This window comes from Salmo salar, chromosome 21 (assembly GCF_965601325.2).
Source record: "Salmo salar chromosome 21, fSalSal1, whole genome shotgun sequence".
NCBI lineage: Eukaryota > Metazoa > Chordata > Actinopteri > Salmoniformes > Salmonidae > Salmo > Salmo salar.
In genome coordinates, this window is record NC_138311.1 from 27,981,069 (window position 1) to 28,001,443 (window position 20,375).

The 20,375-nt window shown below is 42.2% G+C and overlaps 1 protein-coding gene across 1 annotated transcript in view; it reads right to left on the reverse strand.

The window, feature by feature from the left end:
- LOC106582131 (uncharacterized) overlaps positions 1 to 20,375 on the reverse strand; it is a 110,699-nt gene that overhangs the window by 43,180 nt on the left and 47,144 nt on the right. Inside the window, exon 4 of the mRNA XM_014164896.3 lies at positions 14,005 to 14,085. Within this exon, the coding sequence (XP_014020371.2) occupies positions 14,005 to 14,085 (81 nt within the window). The remainder of the gene's footprint in view (positions 1 to 14,004; positions 14,086 to 20,375) is intronic.

Genomic DNA, 20,375 nt, shown 5'->3' on the forward strand with positions numbered 1-20,375 from the left:
CATACAGTATGTACGTTCATGGACAGACATCGAGGGTATACGTACTATTTACTGTATGTCCATACATGTACAGTATGTGGAAGTGACGACCAATGATCTACAACAAACACTATAGGTATTCACAGAGTGAAGGAATGTGGAATGAATCAATGTGACCTGAAGATTTTGAAGAGGTTAATTTGTGTTAATACAAGTTTAACGTAAGAAGTGTAATGTCTGAGAGGGTTTTAGTTTTCAAACTGTTCTGATCCCCAGAACACAGCCCATTTATTAGCTCTTTGTCCGTTGGTTTAGCCTCTCTCCCTAAGGAGCTTTGGGATATTTAGTCTGTGACTGATCCATGCTGTAAAATATCTCCAAGCCTTGGGAAAAGCATGGACTTGTACTCATGCATGTACGCACACAAACACGCACACACACACACAGCATACACACACACACTATACCCCTCCCCACTAACTAAACTGAAATTTAGTGAGTTGTCCCACACACACACGTAGCACATACGTCCCTTTTCTAGGTCCAATTCAAAACGATCAATCCCAATAAAGTCATATCAAACTCCTCCACCATTGTGGAGATTCAAGAAGTTGTGGGAACTCGTGAGCTTCCATGCACTGTAAAAAATTATGGGTTAAAAACAACCCAATTTAGATAAATATTGGACAGAACACACGTTGGATTATTTTGACCCAGCCAGTTGGGTCACAAACAACCCATTGTTTTCTTTAATTTGGGTTGTTGATGCTGGGTTATTAAGCTATGATCCACTGGGTCAGAGCAGAAGACTGGAGGCATGGCTTAGTAGGTGAGTGGCTCTCAGATAGTTATTTTTGGCCACCCATGAGTGTAACTGTCATTCCAGTTAATTTGTTCTGTTGTATTGTCAACACATGTTAAGGTTGAACACTGACACTTTTGTAACTTTAATAAGGTTTACGAAAGCGTATGAGTGTAGGCTTACCCTGGCGTGACATTTTTATAACCTGTAAATATCTCTAGAACAAGGTGACTTTTAGCAATATATTTGCATGCATTTACCCACCAAAAATTAAATGGTAGTTAGCTGCTAATGTGGCTATCATAAAGAACTACAAATGCCATGAGGACCTGGACGAGACTTCCAAATTGAGGTGACGTTAATAATCGCTGGATTAACAATCTGTTAATGTTAGCTAATGAATAAATTGGCAAAAAGTTTTTAAATAGACATTTCTGTGAACTGTCTTGTGCAAGTAAAAAAATGTACACAATACCTGTTAGCAATGGTGTCAGCTAGAGATGACGCGCAGGAGCTTGCAGGGAATTGTAGTCTTGCATGATGTCTACTTTTATGCTACTTAGCATTTTTGAATCTGAGAATAAATAGAGCCGAATATATTGATAAAAATGACCTTGTCCGAGAGATTTACATGGTTATCAAAACTTCACACCAGGGTAAGCCCACATGAAACACAGCCCTTATTTTAAGTGTTTCTAAAATTACCTATGGGAAAAATGAATGGTGGAAAAATATTATTGGAACCATTTCCCTGCTTGACCACTAGGTTTTATGGGTATTATGATTCCTCCACTGTGGGGCTTTATGTTGGGATAGTTACCACTTAGTTATAATATTTAAATAATAATGTTATTCATTTTACATAAAAATATATGTAATGTGTAAAAATATTGAAGGAAAATTTGAATTTGCCATGTACAAACTTAAAGGTGCACTATGCAGGAATCGCTACGCCAGTTCCTGGTTGCTAAAATTCAAACAGTTCGCCTAATTTCAGTTTATGTGACAAAACAAGCAGTATTGTGTAGAGACTCATTGTTCCATCTAAACCGCGGTGAAATATATTTTCCATAACCAAAAACATTGTATTTTCAGCTGTTTGAAGCTCGTGTACAAAACCAAGACACAAAAACAAAACTTAAGAACTGGAAGCATAGAAATAGCACCCATAGAACACATTTACCACTCCTAAGACTTGCTTTCAATGAGAATGACAGATCTATTACTCACATTTCTATGATAATTTGGTCAGGGTGCCCAAAAGTTATTTATTGCAGCTTGAAAATTAATGACATTTACTCTCACAGGACGCCCAAAATTACTATCTGAAAGCTACGCCTTTGGATTGCCCAAACATGAGTTAATTTATCCATCAGTTGGGTGTTTATTCAATTTCATGCTGGGTTAACCCAGCAGATGGGTATTTTTTTATGTAATCCATAGGTTATTTTCAGGAGGCATGGCCTACTGGAGGCATGGCTTTCAGTTAGGTGTTTTTGGCCACCCATGAGGGTAAATGTCATTTCTGTTCATCATGTTATTTTTCTCTTAAATATCTTTGCACAGTACATATTTGAATATACATTTAATAACATTATTATTGAAATATCATAACAAAGAAGTAATTACTGTACACTAACATTGGAATACACATAGGCACTTGAAGAACTCAACTTGTGTAAGCCTCATTAAACTACAAAAGTGTCAGCGATCAACCTTAATATGTTGATGATACAACAGAAAGATTAACCAGAATGACATGTTACGGGTGACCAAAAAGAACCATCTGAAAGCCACGCCCCTACTAAGCCACACCTCCAGTCTTCTAATCTGACCCAATGGATCATAGTGCAATAACCCAACTAAGTGACCCAACTGGCTGGGTCAAAAATAACCAGTGTGTGTTCTGTCCACTATTTACCCAGTTCTGGGTTGTTTTTAACCCAGCATCTTTTAGAATGTGCTGAGAATGGAACGAGTTTCATGCAGAGAGTGAGATCTGTGGGGTGACTGATGGTGCAGTAGAAACTTTGAGGCTCTAATGGTTCTGTAACCTGAAGCTGTGGGTATTGTCTCTTGCCTGAGCCATTGGGGCCTCTCTGGATACTTAGAAAATTGACCTGTTTGTGATGGTATAAGGTTTCCACCCTCCACTGCTTTCACCTATCCAACCTTTTCAGGTCTCAGATCCTTTTCAGCATTGCATCAAGGAAGTATGAGTGAGGGAGTAAGCAAGGAGTGAGGGAGGATGTATTTAGTAAGTACCAGGACCCTGTGTTCTGTCGCTCTGCCTCTCACAGCCCTGACCCAGACTCAGAGGGGTTCAGGTGGAGTACAGCCCCTCTGTGCCCTGTCCCAGCCCCATGTTTCTCTTGGACACACTCCCTGAAAATCAACATCCCCCTTGCCCCTCTCCATGGTGCCCAGGGGGAAGTTGGGTCTCAGTGTGCCCCTGAGGGGGTGAGGAGAGGAGGGGTCCCAAACTGGCTGGCCCGAGGAGAAATCAAACAGTATGAATAAATGTCTGGGGAGATTATGTTTACCTTTGAGAGTGTGTTTAGATCTCAGTGATCCAGCCAGCGAGAGGTTAGCAGATCAGCTTCCCGTCTTTCCCTCCCCATGGCTACATGGCCTAGTTCCCGAAAACCCTCCCAGGACCTGTTTATATAAAAATGTTTGTAAAAGGATCACATGCAATATGGACAAACAAAGGGGGATATGATACAGTATATTATATGAATACGTTTGGTTGTTGAAAATGAAATAGTCTGGAAAAGACAAAAAAAAACTGCATCCAGAGGGAAAGAAGGGGGACCAGTGAGAACATTTCTGTCAACACCTATCTCCCCCTGCTCTCATCCTCCTAAAACACACAGTTCTTCTGACTCATTATCCCGTGTCTCTCCCTGCAGAAAAAAACAGGGGGGTGAGAGGAGGAGGATAGACAATGTTTGTCATTTGTCGTCACTCTCTCTGTTTCTCATGGAGGAGTGAAGGAGTGTTTAACACAGGGACAGTATATCTGTCCAGCTGCTGTGGGCCGTTTACATTAGCCTTAATGTGTTTAGACTCAGATCTAATTTCTACAGATGCATCACTGTGTAGAAATAGGGTGCACGTGCAAACACACTTGACTGAAAGGGCCCAGATAGAGAGGGCCCAGAGAGTGATGCAGAGATGGAGATAGAGAGAAAGAGGGATGGAGAGATCTACACATGATGCAGTTGACCAAGGTCTTCGTGCAATGTTGGCATATTCTTTCTTAGACAAACTCTGGATTCATTGTGTGCGTGTGGGTTGGTTCTTCTATCCTTGTGGGGACCTAAAATCCCCAAATGTGCCCACAAGGATAGCAAAACAAGAAACATTCTCCCTCATGGGGACATTTCCAACAGGTTAGGGTAAGTGGTTAGTGGTTGGGTTGGAGTTAGGTTTAGGGTTTGGGTTAGGGTTACAGGTTATGGTTAGGGGTTAGGGAAAATAGGATTTAGAATGGAAATACATTTTAGGTCCCAACGTGGATAGAAGAACATAACATGTGCACGTGTGTGTGTGTGCTAAATATCAAGGCTCTGGGGGATCTCAGGCTGAGAACAGCAGGGCTTGGCCCTCCAGTATCCCAGGGGTCTTTGGGAGCCTTACACCTGTGTGATTGCCTCACGCTGCTGGAATGAGACATCTGTGGTCTGAGGCCCAGACACGTGTGTGAGAACTGGACCCAGCTGCAGTGTGTGTGTGTGTGTTTAAAGGAATCGAATAGGGGCGTGTGGCCCCTAAAAGCAATTGTTACATTAATCAGCACCGTTCTAGAGCCATTTCAGCTCACGTCCTTCCATATAGTCTAGCCCCCCAGGCCATCGTCTCCTTCTGTTTACCATAGTTATCAAAAGACACACTCCATTTCCTCACATAGCCACAATATGGCATTAACTTCATATGGCACCACTGAGGATAGAGTAACATATTAAAATGACTTTAGGGGAGTTGAACAGTCTTAAAAACCACATAATACTCCAGAAATAATGGAATAAAATGTGGGACAGAAGTTCTAGACTCAGGAATGCATTCATAAGGAATTTTTCATGCATAGTTTGAGATGATGATACCATTATTAAATGGGAGTATTTGAGCGGTAATCTCAAGGCGGGAGTATCCCCCAACGTTTTGCGTTGACTGACACATGGACAGCAGCCAATTACATTATAGTCCGTTATCATTGAACATAGTCTGTAAACTCCAACGGATTAACAACGTTTATACAACAGGTGGGTCTAATCCTGAATGCTGATTGGTTAAAACCGCATTCCAGCCCTGTGTCTATTCCACAAGTTACCACCGGCTAAATCAATGACGTTAAAATGCCTATTTACGTTAAAATGCAATCCACTATCTCATCAGCCCAGCCAAGCAATTTAGAAACTTGATCTCCACTATAAAAAGCATCTAGATATTATCTCAAATTTCTTTTAAACTAACATTTAGCTTTCAACAGTGGCGATTTGTATAACATTTGCTGTCTCTCTCCGATATTTGCAACACTGTTTCAATATTCAAATTCAATTTCCAGCTGTCCCATAGTAATGAACGAGCCAGGATGAGACAGACAGGCAGGCAATGTTTCTCAGCCAGTGTAAATCATGAATCAGCTGTCATCATTTTTATGGATATATACAAAGAAATATCAACTGAAAAAAGGTACAATGAAACAAAGTGTAGCTAGTTTGCAGTCTTTCCAGCTTCAGTTTGAAGTGATTGTGTTAGCTGTGTTGTTGGCTAGCTCCTCTGAACATCAGTGTCCTGACGAGAGAGCACATTTTCTATGCCAGGCGAAATCACACGTCATTAGCTTATTGTTATGGATGTACCAAATAAATGTCACTAGAAAACATCTTAAACAAATGCAAATGCAGCTACTTTGCAGTTATTCTGGCTGCACATTTTGACATGACTGTAAGTTAGCCGTAGTTGGCTAGCTAGCAAGCAAGGTATAAGAACATTGCCAGCCAGTATGGCAATGGAACGTTAACCTGTTGGGGCTAGGGGGCAGTATTTGCACGGCCGGATAAAAAACGTACCCGATTTAAACTGGTTTCCACTCTTACCCAGAAACGAGAATATGCATATAATTAGTAGATTTGGATAGAAAACACTCTAAAGTTTCTAAAACTGTTTGAATGGTGTCTGTGAGTATAACAGAACTCATATGGCAGGACAAAACCTGAGAAGATTCCATACAGGAAGTGCCCTGTCTGACAATTTGTTGTCCTTCTGTTGCATCTCTATCGAAAATACAGCATCTCTGCTGTAACGTGACATTTTATAAGGCTTCCATTGGCTCTCAGAAGGCGCCAGAAAGTGGAATGACGTCTCTCCAGTCTCTGGGTGAAAAACAGCAGGAGATTTTGTGAGTGGTCAGGCTGAGAACAGTGACACTGGAGATGCACATTCATGTGAATTCTCCATGTTTTTCTTTCTCTCTTTGAATGAATACAACGTCGCCCGGTTGGAATATTATCGCTATTTTACGAGAAAAATCGCATAAAAATTGATTTTAAACAGCGTTTGACATGCTTCGAAGTACGGTAATGGAATATTTTGTCATTTTTTGTCACGATACAGACCTGAACGCACGAACAAAACGGAGGTATTTGGATATAACTATGGATTATTTCGAACCAAAACAACATTTGTTGTTGAACTAGAAGTCCTGGGAGTGCATTCTGACGAAGAACAGCAAAGGTAATCCAATTTTTCTTATAGTAAATCTGAGTTTGGTGAGGGCCAAACTTGGTGGGTGTCAAATTAGCTAGCCGTGATGGCCGGGCTATCTACTCAGAATATTGCAAAATGTGCTTTCGCCGAAAAGCTATTTTAAAATCTGACACCGCGATTGTATAAAGGAGTTCTGTACCTATAATTCTTAAAATAATTATGCTAGTTCTGAACATCACATGCTAATGTAAAAAGCTGGTTTTTGATATAAATATGAACTTGATTGAACAAAACATGCATGTATTGTATAACATAATGTCCTAGGAGTGTCATCTGATGAAGATCATCAAAGGTTAGTGCTGCATTTAGCTGTGGTTTTGGTTTTTGTGACATAAATGCTTGCTTTGAAAATGGCTGTGTGATTATTTTTGGCAGGGTACTCTCCTGACATAATCTAATGTTTTGCTTTCGCTGTAAAGCCTTTTTGAAATCGGACAGTGTGGTTAGATTAACGAGAGTCTTGTCTTTAAAATGGTGTAAAATAGTCATATGTTTGAGAAATTGAAGTTATAGCATTTTTGAGGTATTTGTATTTCGCGCCACGTGATTCCACTGGCTGTTGACTAGGTGGGACGCAAGCATCCCAATTTGCCCAGGGAGGTTAATACAGTACATATTTTGTAAGCCTTTATTTTGAAGGCCTAGTTTTAGCCTAATACAGTGGCCTGAAACTCATGGTTTACAGGGAAAATCAGCCCTGCAAGTCACAGTATGCTGGCTTGCAAAGTGATGTGACATTTCTATTGGAATCCATCCAGAGTGGGGATTTCCAACCACTTTGTTTTTATTCCCCTGCAACCTGCAGTCAGAATGACTGCCGGGTTGGGATGACTAAGATATGAGACTACCTAAAGCATTCAGTAAAGGGTGCAATAAATCAAAGTAACAGTTAGGATTAGTTTAGAAAAATGTTTATGTATTTTTGAGTAGCATAGCATTAACTATTCAATCAATGTACATGCAAAAACACAGATATTGAAACAAACAATTCAAAAAATGTACCTGTAGTAGAGCATACTGGGAAATATGCTAATGATGGGCGTGGTTTTGGTTTAACACTGGTTATTAACACCAACACAGGGGTTATTTTACACCAATGAGTGTTCATTTAACACTTACAGAGATAATGTAACACCTGAATCAACTCTAGAAATGTTACACAAAAAAATCTAACACTAGGTAACACTGACCGATTTTCTATGCACACACCCAACACACACACACACACACACACTCCCAACTCAGGTCAAAGTGTTTACTACATTTCCTCCTAATCCGCCTGTATTTAGCTTTACATGTGTCTTAAATGTGAAAGGTCCTTCCTGTGGTGTTGATGAGGTACTAGAATGTCCTCCAGGTAGAGAAAGGGTCTTTGGGGTCTGCTGTGGTATGTGACCAGAGTGGTGGGTCAACATGGCAACCCCATGTGTTCTCCATCAGTCAGCCCTGTTGGAGCCTGTTGTTGGAGCTGGTTGGAGCCCAGGGCATGGGCCAATTAGAGCCCAGGGCAGGGGCCTACTGGCTGCAGAGGAAACAATAAGTCCCGCTGTTACTCCACTCTAATTTACCTCTCAGTAAGAGAGAGCAGCAGAGCAGGGTACGTTACTGGTAGTGGAGTGTTGCGTACGGTGTTGTGTGTTAGCAACTATAGGCGTCTGTGTCAATGGTTTGTACACAGTGTGTGTTTCATGGAGTGAATATTCCATGTGCTCAGCTCTACCTCAATTTCATATCTCCCCATTGTCCAAGCTAAGTTTAAGACACATAACCTGCAGAGGGATCCCCCATCACATTGCCTTTGTGTATCAATTCCTGATAATGGGTCAACTTCATGATGGGTCAACTTCTCAACGCATTCTACTGCCCACGCTTGGACTTCTGCCCCGATTGGCTAGTTCGTCCGGTGTGCAACAGTCTAGGAATGCCCTTCACAGCTGGGGAGAGAGAGGGGGCTTTACTCCAGCCTGGGAAAGTACGAGTTTTCCAGAATCGGAACGTTTGACCCATATGGACACTTCAGACAGGCCAGCTGGCAACGGGAGAGTACAAAGGCTCTTCAGACTGATGGATTATAGAGGTATCTCTGGTTGGAGTGGGATTGGCTGTCCATGTCAATTATCTGAAAATGATGGTTAATCCCCCCTTGTAGTCCATTTCAGTCTCTCATCATTACGAATGATGCAGTCTTGAAGTTTTTGATGGTTGGTAGCATCATCAAAATCATTCCATGTGAATGCATACCATATCTTATCAATTTGTCATGGAGTTTTGTTAGTGGCCTGTATTTAAGTGTTACACTCCTCTCTAGTCTTTCCAATTTGTAATCGTATCATCTGTGGTGTTATTTAAGTGATAATACCGGCTTTGAGGGCATTGTCACTTTTATACAACGGGTTACCAACATATTCAAATAATGATTGACATATTTTCATAAAAAAATGTATTTTGATTAATTTATTCATACTATTTCATCCTTCCACAAGATAAAGTCCTGACACAAATCTAGGGTTGCTTCCCAAGCCGGCTGGTCGTTAGTTCTGTCGGTTCGGTTGCCAGAGACGTGACCCAGTCGTTCAGTCTTTTTGTTTGTTCTGTATCTATGGTTATTCTGTACAATATTTTGCCAGCACTGGGCTCCCAAATAACCCAAATAGGTGTATAGGTGTATAGGCCAATAGACAAGATGTCTAACCTGTCAGCGAATCAGTCCAGATCACATCCCACCTGATCCTGCTCTGGTTAGGGGTTTATCTCACTGTCTTAGGCTCAATACACTGTGTCAATCAAACCGTTGTCAAACAGAGTTTGTTTAGTTTTTGATGAAGTTCAATCTATGCTGACATTCTCTAATAACACCTAATCAAAAGGTTCACCAAGGCTGTCTCTCTTGCACACGCACGAACGCACGCAGGCAGGCACGCACACACACACACATACGCACACACACACACACACACACACACGCACATATGCACACATACATACGCACGCCACACACACACACACACACACACACACACACACACACACACACACACACACACACACACACACACACACACACACACACACACACACACACACACACACACACACACACACACACACTGTAAATAGAACAAGTGGCCTCTCAGATCTTCCCTCAGAGAGACAGGCCATGGCATTCCAGATTGTTCAAATATTCCATCCCTATGGAGACAGAGAAGTTGACGACGGGCGAGAGCACGGAATTTGGTATGTATATATGGCCCTTGTTTCATGGAAGAAGGAAATCATGCCATTTATAGACACGCAAACACACACTGTAAACACCAAGGCATTTTTAACTCAAATGCTTCTAATAATTTGAACTCAAAGTCTTTGAAAAGCCATTATTACTTAAAATTTGTATGTGGTACTGACTCAAAACTAAATGAGAAGTCACATCAACTACATTTTTAAAAGCTACGATACCAAAGGTACTTTTTACCCAGCATACTCTACAGCAGGTTGATTTTTTTTTAATAGTTTTTAATATCTGTGTTTTTGTATGTACATTAAGTGATTGATTCATCTTATGCAACACAAAGATAAATAACAGTAATCCTTTCAGATAGATCTTATTGACCACCTGTGAGAGTAAATGTCATTCCTCTTCAACATGTTAAGTTTATATATAGTTCTACACCTTCTGGAATATTATGATTATTTATTACATATTATAATAAGTTATGCCACCTTATTGCGTCCCGAGAATGGGATTTAGAGAGGCTTTTAGGGAATTCATACATTTCTGTAAACCTCATCAAAACAAAAATGTAATATCTTAACATGTGATAACTATACAACAGAATAGATGAACAGACATGACATTTCATTTCGGGTGGCTAAAAAGAAAGCCACAGCCCTACTAAACCACGCCTCCAGTCTTTCGATCTGACCCGCTGGGTCATATCTCAATAACCCAGCACCCATAACCCAGCACAAGAACCCAACTTTGCTCTTTTTAAAGTAAATAACCCAACTAAGTGACCCATGCCTGCAACCCAGCAGTTGGATCAACCAAACAACCCAGCATTTTTTGGTGTGTGGCGCTGGACTGTACTCAACTGGACTAGGGCCTCTGGCCTAGAGGCTCTTGATTTAATTTGTCCTTCAAAAGTTAAAATACCTCTCAAATATCCATACCTTGCAATCACCAACCTGCTATAGACACAAGTACTTCATCTATTTTTGGGCTTGTCAAACCCTTTACATGCATTTGTCAACACTTTATAGTCTTCTGGACACAAACACTTTGTTGATTACCCCGTTTTTTTGGACTGGCATTACAAGATACAACCCACATTAGCTGACTATGAAACAACTATGAGCTTGTATTAGTTCCTAGAGGAGTGTGATATTTTCTTGAACGCCCTCTGTGTATAAAACCCTCCACAGTCTGCCAGGGGGAGTGGGCGATAGGGGTAGAGAACAACCCTGCCAAATCACTTCTCTGCCCGATGCTAAACAGCCATGAAATTACCATCTCTGGAACATAACTTTCCCGCACACAATCAACTCCTCTCTCTGCTCTCTGTCAGTCTCTCCTTCCTGAGAAACCACAGCCTCTGTTTTTCCTACAATAATGAGTTCTGTAGGAGATGTCAACAAGCTGAAGGACCATAGAGTTTTGGGAGATTAGGGTTGTTCCTCAGTGTAATAATCATGTAGTTAAGAGACATATTCTAACACAGATGTCAGACTGATGAATACAAGAGAGTGAATGTGTTGGTCGATGCCCTTCTACAACTGCATTGCACCATCCGCATAGTGTCGAGCAGCCGTAAACACAGAACAATGTATGAATATGATCAACCCCTGGGAGGTGTTGATATATGTGATATATATCTAACAACCCCGAGAGAGATAGGAGATAGATAGATAGATAGATGGAGGGAGAGAGGGGTATAGGGAGAGATAGAAGGAGATAGATAGATAGATAGATAGATAGATAGATAGATAGATAGATAGATAGATAGATAGATAGATAGATAGATAGATAGATAGATAGATAGATAGAAACAATAGATGGAGGTAGAGAGAGATAGGGAGAGAGATAGAAGGAGATAGATAGATAGATGGAGGGAGAGAGATTTAAGATAGAAACAATAGATAGAGATAGACAGAGAGAAATAGATAGTTGGAGAGAAAGCTAGAGAGAGGAAGACAAAGAAACACAGAGAGCGAGAGAAAGAGAAGGACAGACATCTGGGAGGAGAATCTTTAATGTTTGGTTCATGGACTAATCCATCAACCTGATGAGCAGAATATGTGGATTTGGCTCAGGGCCTGGAAAATTGAAGGTGCAAATATGAAAGCAATAAAGAGTAAAACAAAAGACAAAACAAATTTAGAAAATAAACGAGGATTGTGAAAACAGACTATTGCCATTTTAGGATATTCAAACAAAATAGCAGGCCACACTTGCTATCCCACCTCATATAAACATTAGAGGACTCAGCACGAGTGTTTATAATGTTAAACACAAATGAATAATTTACCAATATATAGTATACACTCTTAGAAAAAAAGGTACTATCTAGATTCTAGAACTTTAAAGGGTTCTTTGGCTGTCCCCATAGGACAACCCTTTGAAGAACTGTTTATGGCTCCAGGTAGAACACTTTTGGTTCCAGATAGAACCCTTTTGGGTTCCATGTAGAACCATTTCCACAGAGGGTTCTCCTATGGGGACAGCCGAAAAACCCTTTTGGAACCAAAAGAGTGTAACTAGGTCTAGTGAATGTGTGAATGTGAGGGAGTGAGAATAGGGAGTGATAGAGACAAGAGGATGTTTTTCTTTCTTTTGTTTGCTGCAACAAAGGTCAGGGGAACAACATGCCAAGTTGCCAACTAGGGAGATATCCCCTCTTACAACCTTGGGAGAGAGAGAGAGACAGCGAGCGAGAGAGAGAGAGAGAGAACATAGACAGTCTGACCCTCGCTCACAAGGCCTTCGCATCCTTAAAGCTGTGGAATGTTCTTCCTGTCTCTCCCATCTACTCCTCCTTATGGGGTTTCCTTTAATAACGGTGACTGTAAAGGTCAGATGCATACTGTAAAGTCGACCCGGTAAATTCCCAAGTCCCAACACAACCGGGTCAGACTACAATGCCCTCAAGCCACATTCTTTTCTTTTTAAGAACTCACTAACAAAGCATTCTTCTTCTCACTGTCTCTGTGTTTTATGAACTGAATTACTTCGTCCTTGTGGTTTAACGTCACATAAAGTTTGAACTGGGGGGTTAACAGTTCCTATGAGAATACTTTGAAGATGAGTGGGAAAGAACCAAACTGGGCACTGAGCACATTGTAGGAGATACTACACAGCCCTTGATCAGCTGATTTATGAGTGAAATCTTTGGTTTGAGTACTTAGCATTTCTTTGTCTGAGTTTAAGCATGCACAGTAACAAGGGCTCTGTTAGAATACAACTCTTCCCATATTATCAGTAAAAAAATATATACATATTTTACCTTTATTTAACTAGGCAAGTCAGTTAAGAACAAATTCTTATTTTCAATGACAGCCTAGGAACAGTGGGTTAACTGCCTGTTCAGGGGCAGAACGACAAATTTGTACCTTGTCAGCTCAGGGATTTGAATTTGCAACCTTTCGATTACTAGTCCAACGCTCTAACCACTAGGCTACCCTGCCGCCCCAAAGTTAGACACTGTGCCCCCTGTGACTTTCTAGCTGGTCTCCATGGTAATGACACACCCTTACTCCTAAGAGATAACACACACACACACACACACACCGTCAAGAGCTCAAAGCTCACTGCCAATAAGTGATTGGTTCCTCTTACAGATCCTCTCTCCTTATTGGTTGATTGTGAAGCCCCTCTGTCTCTCCCTCTTGGTCCATTATCTTATTATGAACCTGGTGTTTAGTGTTTCACTTCCTCCCTGCATTCACAACATCTGTCATGGACCTCCCCCACTCTCCTCCCCACCTCTCCCCCTATCTCCTCCCCACCTCTCTTCCTGTCCTCGCTTCCTGTCCTTCCTCTCCTCCATTTTACTAACAGGGCCCTGACCCTCTAGAGGACAACAGTTCGCCCCCCACCCATCCCCTCTCTTTACTGTTAAGTTAATGGTGTGAGTTTCACCACTTTCCCTAACAGCATGTGTGATAAGGTGATAAAGACGTGAGACAAAGAGGTTGGACAATAGCCCATTAGTAGATATACTGGGAGTCAAACAGTAATGGATCTGAGTTCATGTGTTACGCAGATAGAGAGGTCCATAGTGATGAAGGTCTGGTTGGGTGTTATCACAGTTGCACTGTTACGGTGCTTTCATACCTCCTGAATAGCCAATGAATACCTTCATTATAGGTATAGAGTTGAGGAGAGTTGTGTAGAGATGGAGATATGTGAGTGTTGTATAGGAGTTAGACAGCCAAACAATGAAGAAAATGTGACTTACCCTGGCGCCCTTCTCAGGGAAACATTTACACCCTCCGCTGCAGTCTCTTCCTCCACACGGCCCACTCTGCTTCTTACCACCCTGGAGAACATAACACAGAGGACTGGGTTAGAGACAACAAAACAATATCATGACAACTCACCACATGAGAGTAATACAGTAATGACCGCAAAATATACTGTATATCAAACCCATGGAACAATTTGTTAATGTGTAGCTTAAAGGTGCTCTATGGTATATGCATGTGCATGTCAATAGTTGAACAGGCATGTCACTTAATTGTATACAGCACTCTATATAGTCATAGGATCTGCTGTGCTGTGAATGTTGTATATATATATATATATTTATAAAATGCAGAACTGTCTGTGTGTATAGCGTGGTTGTACACTGTCTGTATAGACTAGTTGTTTATGACTGTCGGGTCATTGCATGACTGCGTATAATAGTCTGAGTGCTGTCTGGGATGTGTACTATATAGTGGTCTGTGTACTTTATAGTGGTTCGTATGACTAATTTCAGCCATGAACCCCCCTGGACATCCAGCCATTAACCCCCCTGGACTTCCAGCCATTAACCCCCCTGGACTTCCAGCCATTAACCCCCCTGGACTGATATCATTATTCTGACAGTGAGAATGGCCTGGTGAAAAATCCCCAGACTCCCCGTAGAGACGTTAGGCTGCATACCAGTACTACTACAACGGGGCAGCCTGTACAGGACTGGACACAAACACGGACAAAACTATGACCAGAGGTCAGTGTGGACGTGTCACATGACACGATCAAAGACAGAAGTCCCGTAGCCTATGGTGGGTAATATTTATACATTACTAGCTCAGAACAATGAATCTGTGAAAAAAAAGTGAATTAGTGGGTGATGGTTATTTCAGAACAAAGTGGGGGGACAAAAAACACAGGCTACATTGTCCCATCCCCCACTAATCTGATTGTGGTAGGAGGTTGGTAGATGCCTAGTCTCCCTTATGGCTCAGCTCAGGAGCCTACATAGTACATACACCATAGACATACAGGAAAGTATTCAGACCCCTTCACTTTTTCCACATTTTGTTACATTACAGCCTTATTCTAAAATTGATTAAATCGTTTTTCCCCTCATCAATTTGCACACAATACAAAGCAAAAACAGGTTTTTAGTATTTTTGTATTAAAAACTAAAAACTGAAATATCACATTTACATAAGTATTCAGACCCTTTACTCAGTACTTTGTTGAAGCGCTTTTGGCAGCAATTACAGCCTCAAGTCTTCCTGGGTATGATGTTACAAGCTTGGCACACCTGTATTTGGGGAGTTTCTCCCATTCTTCTCTGCAGATCCTCTCAAGCTCTGTCAGGTTGGATGGGGAGTGTCGCTGCACAGCTATTTTCAGAGATGTTCGATCGGGTTCAAGTCCGGGCTCTGGCTGGATCACTCAAGGACATTCAGAGACTTGTCCCGAAGCCACTCCTGCGTTGTCTTGGCTGTGTGCTTAGGGTCGTTGTCCTGTTGGAAGGTGAACCTTTGCCCCAATCCTGAGCGCTCTGGAGCAGGTTTTCATTAAGGATCTCTCTGTAATTTGCTCCGTTCATCTTTTCCTTGATCCTGACTAGTCTCCCAGTCCCTGTTGCTGAAAAACATCCCCACAGCATGATGCTGCCACCACCATGCTTCACCATAGGGATGGTGCCAGGTTTCCTCCAGACGTGACACTTGGCATTCAGGCCAAAGAGTTCAATCTTGGTTTAATCAAACCAGAGAATCTGGTTTCTCATGGTCTGAGAGTCTTTAGGTGCCTATTGGCAAACTCCAAGCGGGCTGTCATGTGCCTTTTACTGAGGGGTGGCTTCTGTCTGGCCACTCTACCATAAAGCCCTGATTGGCGGAGTGCTGTAAAGATGGTTGTCCTTCTGGAAGGTTCTCCCATCTCCACAGAGGAACTTTAGAGCTCTGTCAGTGTGACCATCAGGTTCTTGGTCACCTCCCTGACCAAGGCCCTTCTCCCCCGATTGCTCAGTTTGGCTGGGCGGCCAGCTCTAGGAAGAGTCTTGGTAGTTCCAAACATCTTCCATTTGAGAATGATGGAGGCCACTGTGTTCTTGGAGACCTTCAATGCTGCAGACATTTTTTGGTACCCTTCCCCAGATCTGTGCCATGACGCAATCCTGGCTTGGAGCTCTACGGACAATTCCTTCGACCTCATGGCTTGGTTTTTGCTCTGACATGCACTGTCAACTGTGGGACCTTATATAGACAGGTGTGTGCATTTCCAAATCATGTCCAATCAATTGAATTGACCAATTAAGTTGTAGAAACATCTCAAGGATGATTTAAGGAAACAGGATGCACCTGAGCTCAATTTGGAGTTTCATAGCAAAGGGTATGAACACTTATGTAAATAAGGTATTTCTGTTTTTTTTTTAAATACATTTGCAAAAATGCGAAAATGCGAAAAACCAGTTTTCGCTTCGTCATTATGGGGTATTGTGGGTAGATTGCTCAGGATATAAAAAAAAAATCAATTTTAGAATAAGGCTGTAATGTAACAAAAATGTGGAAAAAGTCAAGGGGTCTGAATGCTTTCCGAAGGCACTGTACTTAATGGAAAAGAGATGTTGTATGTTTCTGGACAATGCACCATGCTGCCTTGTTGAAAACATGACCGAGTGACGCAGATTACTGTTCGATTTGAGAAGGGTGCTCCTCCCTCACCGCTTTTGCCGTTTACGTCAAGGGCCATAGACTGGTGACCCGCAGCTCAGCATAATCCAATCTGCCCATTGAGTCCATAGTGGACCATGCAAGGAGTCTCTAAGGCTGGTTTATCTTCTGACATCATTGGACTGTGTCCTCCTACACCCCCCACCTACACAATTACACCAGGGCCTGCTTAGACAGCAATCGTCAACCTCAATCCCTCAACCCCCCTTTCAAAAAACTCCCAAAACGGTAAAAACGGTCACTTTATGTCCTCAGCAACACAAAGTGGCGGATCAGGACTGGTAAGAATTGTCCCTCATTACTGCGACACGACATGTTAGGCACAGATCTGACAAAGAGCACATTGAGACCCTCCCCGGGCTCACAAAGAGAGTCTTTCACCACGCAGACGACGTCCTTTCATGATCCCCTATCTGCCCCAACACAAAGGACCTTATTCTCGTCCCCTATGGAATGCATGGGGCTCAATTTCCTCTCTAACTGGCTGTATCTATCTGAGGATCTGTGAATCTAAAGGAAACCCGTCTTTAGCAGACCATAGAGCTGCAGTAGAGCCATAGTGTGGGAATGAATAGCCCAGACTGAATAATTGCTTAGTGGTAGGCCTACACCAAAGACTTGACTTGAGACAGTGTCATTCAAATCTATATTCCACCTGCTTTTAAAGATCAAAACAACCTGAACTGGCTTTCACTACTTGGCAACCTTTCCTTAATCTGCACTAACATAGGACTGGACAGGTGAAAGCGTATCTGGTAGTCAACCAGCATCCTCCATATTGCTTCCTTCCAACCTGTATTCTCGCACCAGTACAGGTGCAGCAGAGGATAAGGAGAGGAAGCCACGTCAGACTATTGGGATGGACCCTTGCTGAGATGTGACATCACAGAGGCATTGCGTGAATCGCCTGGACAGTAGACTGGAAACCCCACAAGCTACACAATAGGATACATCACCTCCGGACAGACACAAAGGACAAAGACGTTCCACCTCCAAAAAAGGACAAAAACATGATATGTGCCTGTGGAATCCATTTGGGTTTGCTGTTTGGCCTAAAATAGTTTATGATTATTTCAGCTGAAGACAATGATATTGTGTTGCAGTACATCCTGCCCCCACCCACCACCATCACAACAACCGGCACTTTCCGACATCACCTTTTCCAGGCGCTACACTAATTACCTTAACATCCTTCATAGCATAGCGAGAGCCTGAGGCTTCTCAAGGAGAGCCCAGGGGTTTCATTTGGTGGAGAATGGGGGATTGAGGTCCGCATAGGGGGGGGGGGGGGGGCTTATAACATGGTCCTGTCCATGAAGTCAATGGTTAATCGAGTTATTCACATCAAATAAAGACGTGGTTTTTCATTTCATAGACTTGCAATGGGTCAACCAAAGGAGGTCAAAGGTCAATTGAATGAATTAGTTCACAAACCACAAAGGTATTTAATTTCCTCTCCATTTGTTCTCTCTATCCTCACTTCCTCACTCCTGGTCCTAGAGGAAGTACCGAGTGCGGAGGCTTTTGTCATAGCCCAGCACTTTTACTTCAGCTAGCTAAGCATGGTCTTGAGGACTAGTTGATTGGGTTGGGACAAAGGCCCGCATACACTGCAGCTGTCCAGAACCAGCTTTTCCAGCTGTCCAGAACCAGCATTCCCAGCTGTCCAGAACCAGCGTTCCCAGACACGAAGCAAGACGTCCTCCTAGAATGGTGTCCCTGAACAGTTGATCACACCAGACCAGACCACCCACATACCCAACACACCAGACCAGACCACACACATACCCAACACACCAGACCAGACCACCCACGTACCCAACACACCAGCTGAGGCTTTGGCTCAGAGACAAGCATTTGGATTATCAACATTTATCTGACACCTACAGTATTTAAAGCCATTGGGCCAGAGGACCAAGTCCCAGTCTCGTCAGTGACCTAATGAACAATGGAGCCAAACTCAACACTATTGCAGTGTGCGGGACAGTCAGGGTGACAGAGGAAAGCTACAGAAAGACTGCCTCACACGAAGATCCAAGATGGAGGACGGAATGGTAATCTGTATGACTCTATGTCTGTGGAGTGTATAACAGAAAACTCCAGACCTCCTGTGTCTGTACAGTAGGTCCTGTACAGTAACTCCTGTACAGTAACTCTCATGTAAAAATTGACATGATGAATTGAGACGGGATCTGATCCGTCTTCTACCGTTATCTGAATGAATTGGACAGTCTGGGACTGCTATAGTGAATGTCTGAGCTATAGTTTCAGTGCCTATCCTGTTTGTTTCTAGCAAACCCAACATGACAAGCACCAAACGTACTCCAATAAGAGAGACTGTATAATCTGTTTCTATTTGAAACTTCACTTTTGTAGTTGTCTCTGTGACTGTCCAATGTTAATTATCTTTCATGTTTCATGCTCAGAACTGGCTAGACTCTGTGGTCCGTGAGACCCTTCATGGTCACAACCATCTACTCTCCGTGGGCTGTCTGATCAGAACACATGCATGAAAATTGGAACCATGTGAACGGCAGGTCTGTGGCACTTAAATCCAGAACTCTATGGGACTATGTTTTGACCAGGGCGATATCTAAAAGTCTAAAGAGCATGACCGTGACAAAACAGCAAAAGAAAAGAAAATGGAAAACGTTCCCATATTTCTGAATCCAGAATATTCCAGACAACATTGACCACAACAATAAACAAACAGTCAGACATGCTGTCTTACATGGGAATGAGACAAAAAAGAGAGTCTGGGATAAATTAGACAAACATCACACACACGCACGCTCGTACACACACACTGTCAAACTGTGATGTATTTATTTTCTTGGACATGCCTACGACTTCTTGGATAAAAACACGTCTGTCTAGTTGCGGAAGTGGTGCACATCGTACCTCACCCAGATAAGCGTTACGAGCAACGTTAGTGGCTTTGTTTCCTGTACAGTCTATCTTTCCCTGAAACAGGTACAAAGAATCTCTTCCCATTGAAACACACTTCAAAGACTGTGTAACACATGATGATTTACTTTGTCTGTGCCTAAGCTATCTCTTACCATACTAAGACTGGAGAGATGTGATGTAAGCTGAAGTCTACTTTAACAGAAAAAACTGGACAAAAATTTCATTGATTTGCCACAGTTTTTGCAGTATTACTTTACTGCCTTGTTGCAAACAGGATGTATGTTTTAGAATATTTTTTTGATGACAGGTTTCCTTCTTTTCATGCTGTTAATTAGGTTAGTATTGTGGAGTAACTACAATGTTGTTGATCCACTCTCAGTTTTCTCCTATCGCTGCCATTAAACTCTGTAACTGTTTTAAAGTCACCATTGGCCTCATGGTGAAATCCCTGAGCGGTTTCCTTCCTCTCCGGCAACTGAGTTAGGAAGGACGCCTGTATCCAAAGTGTAATTAATAACTTCACCATGCTCAAAGGGATATCCAATAAGTGCCCTTCTTTGCGAGGTATTGGAAAATCTCCCTGATATTTGTGGTTGAATCTGTGTTTGAAATTCAATGCTCAACTGAGGGACCTTCAGATAATTGTATGTGTGGGGTACAGAGATTAAGTAGTCATTCAAAAATCATGTTAAACATTATTATTGCACACACAGTGAGTCCATGCAAGTTATTATGTGACTTC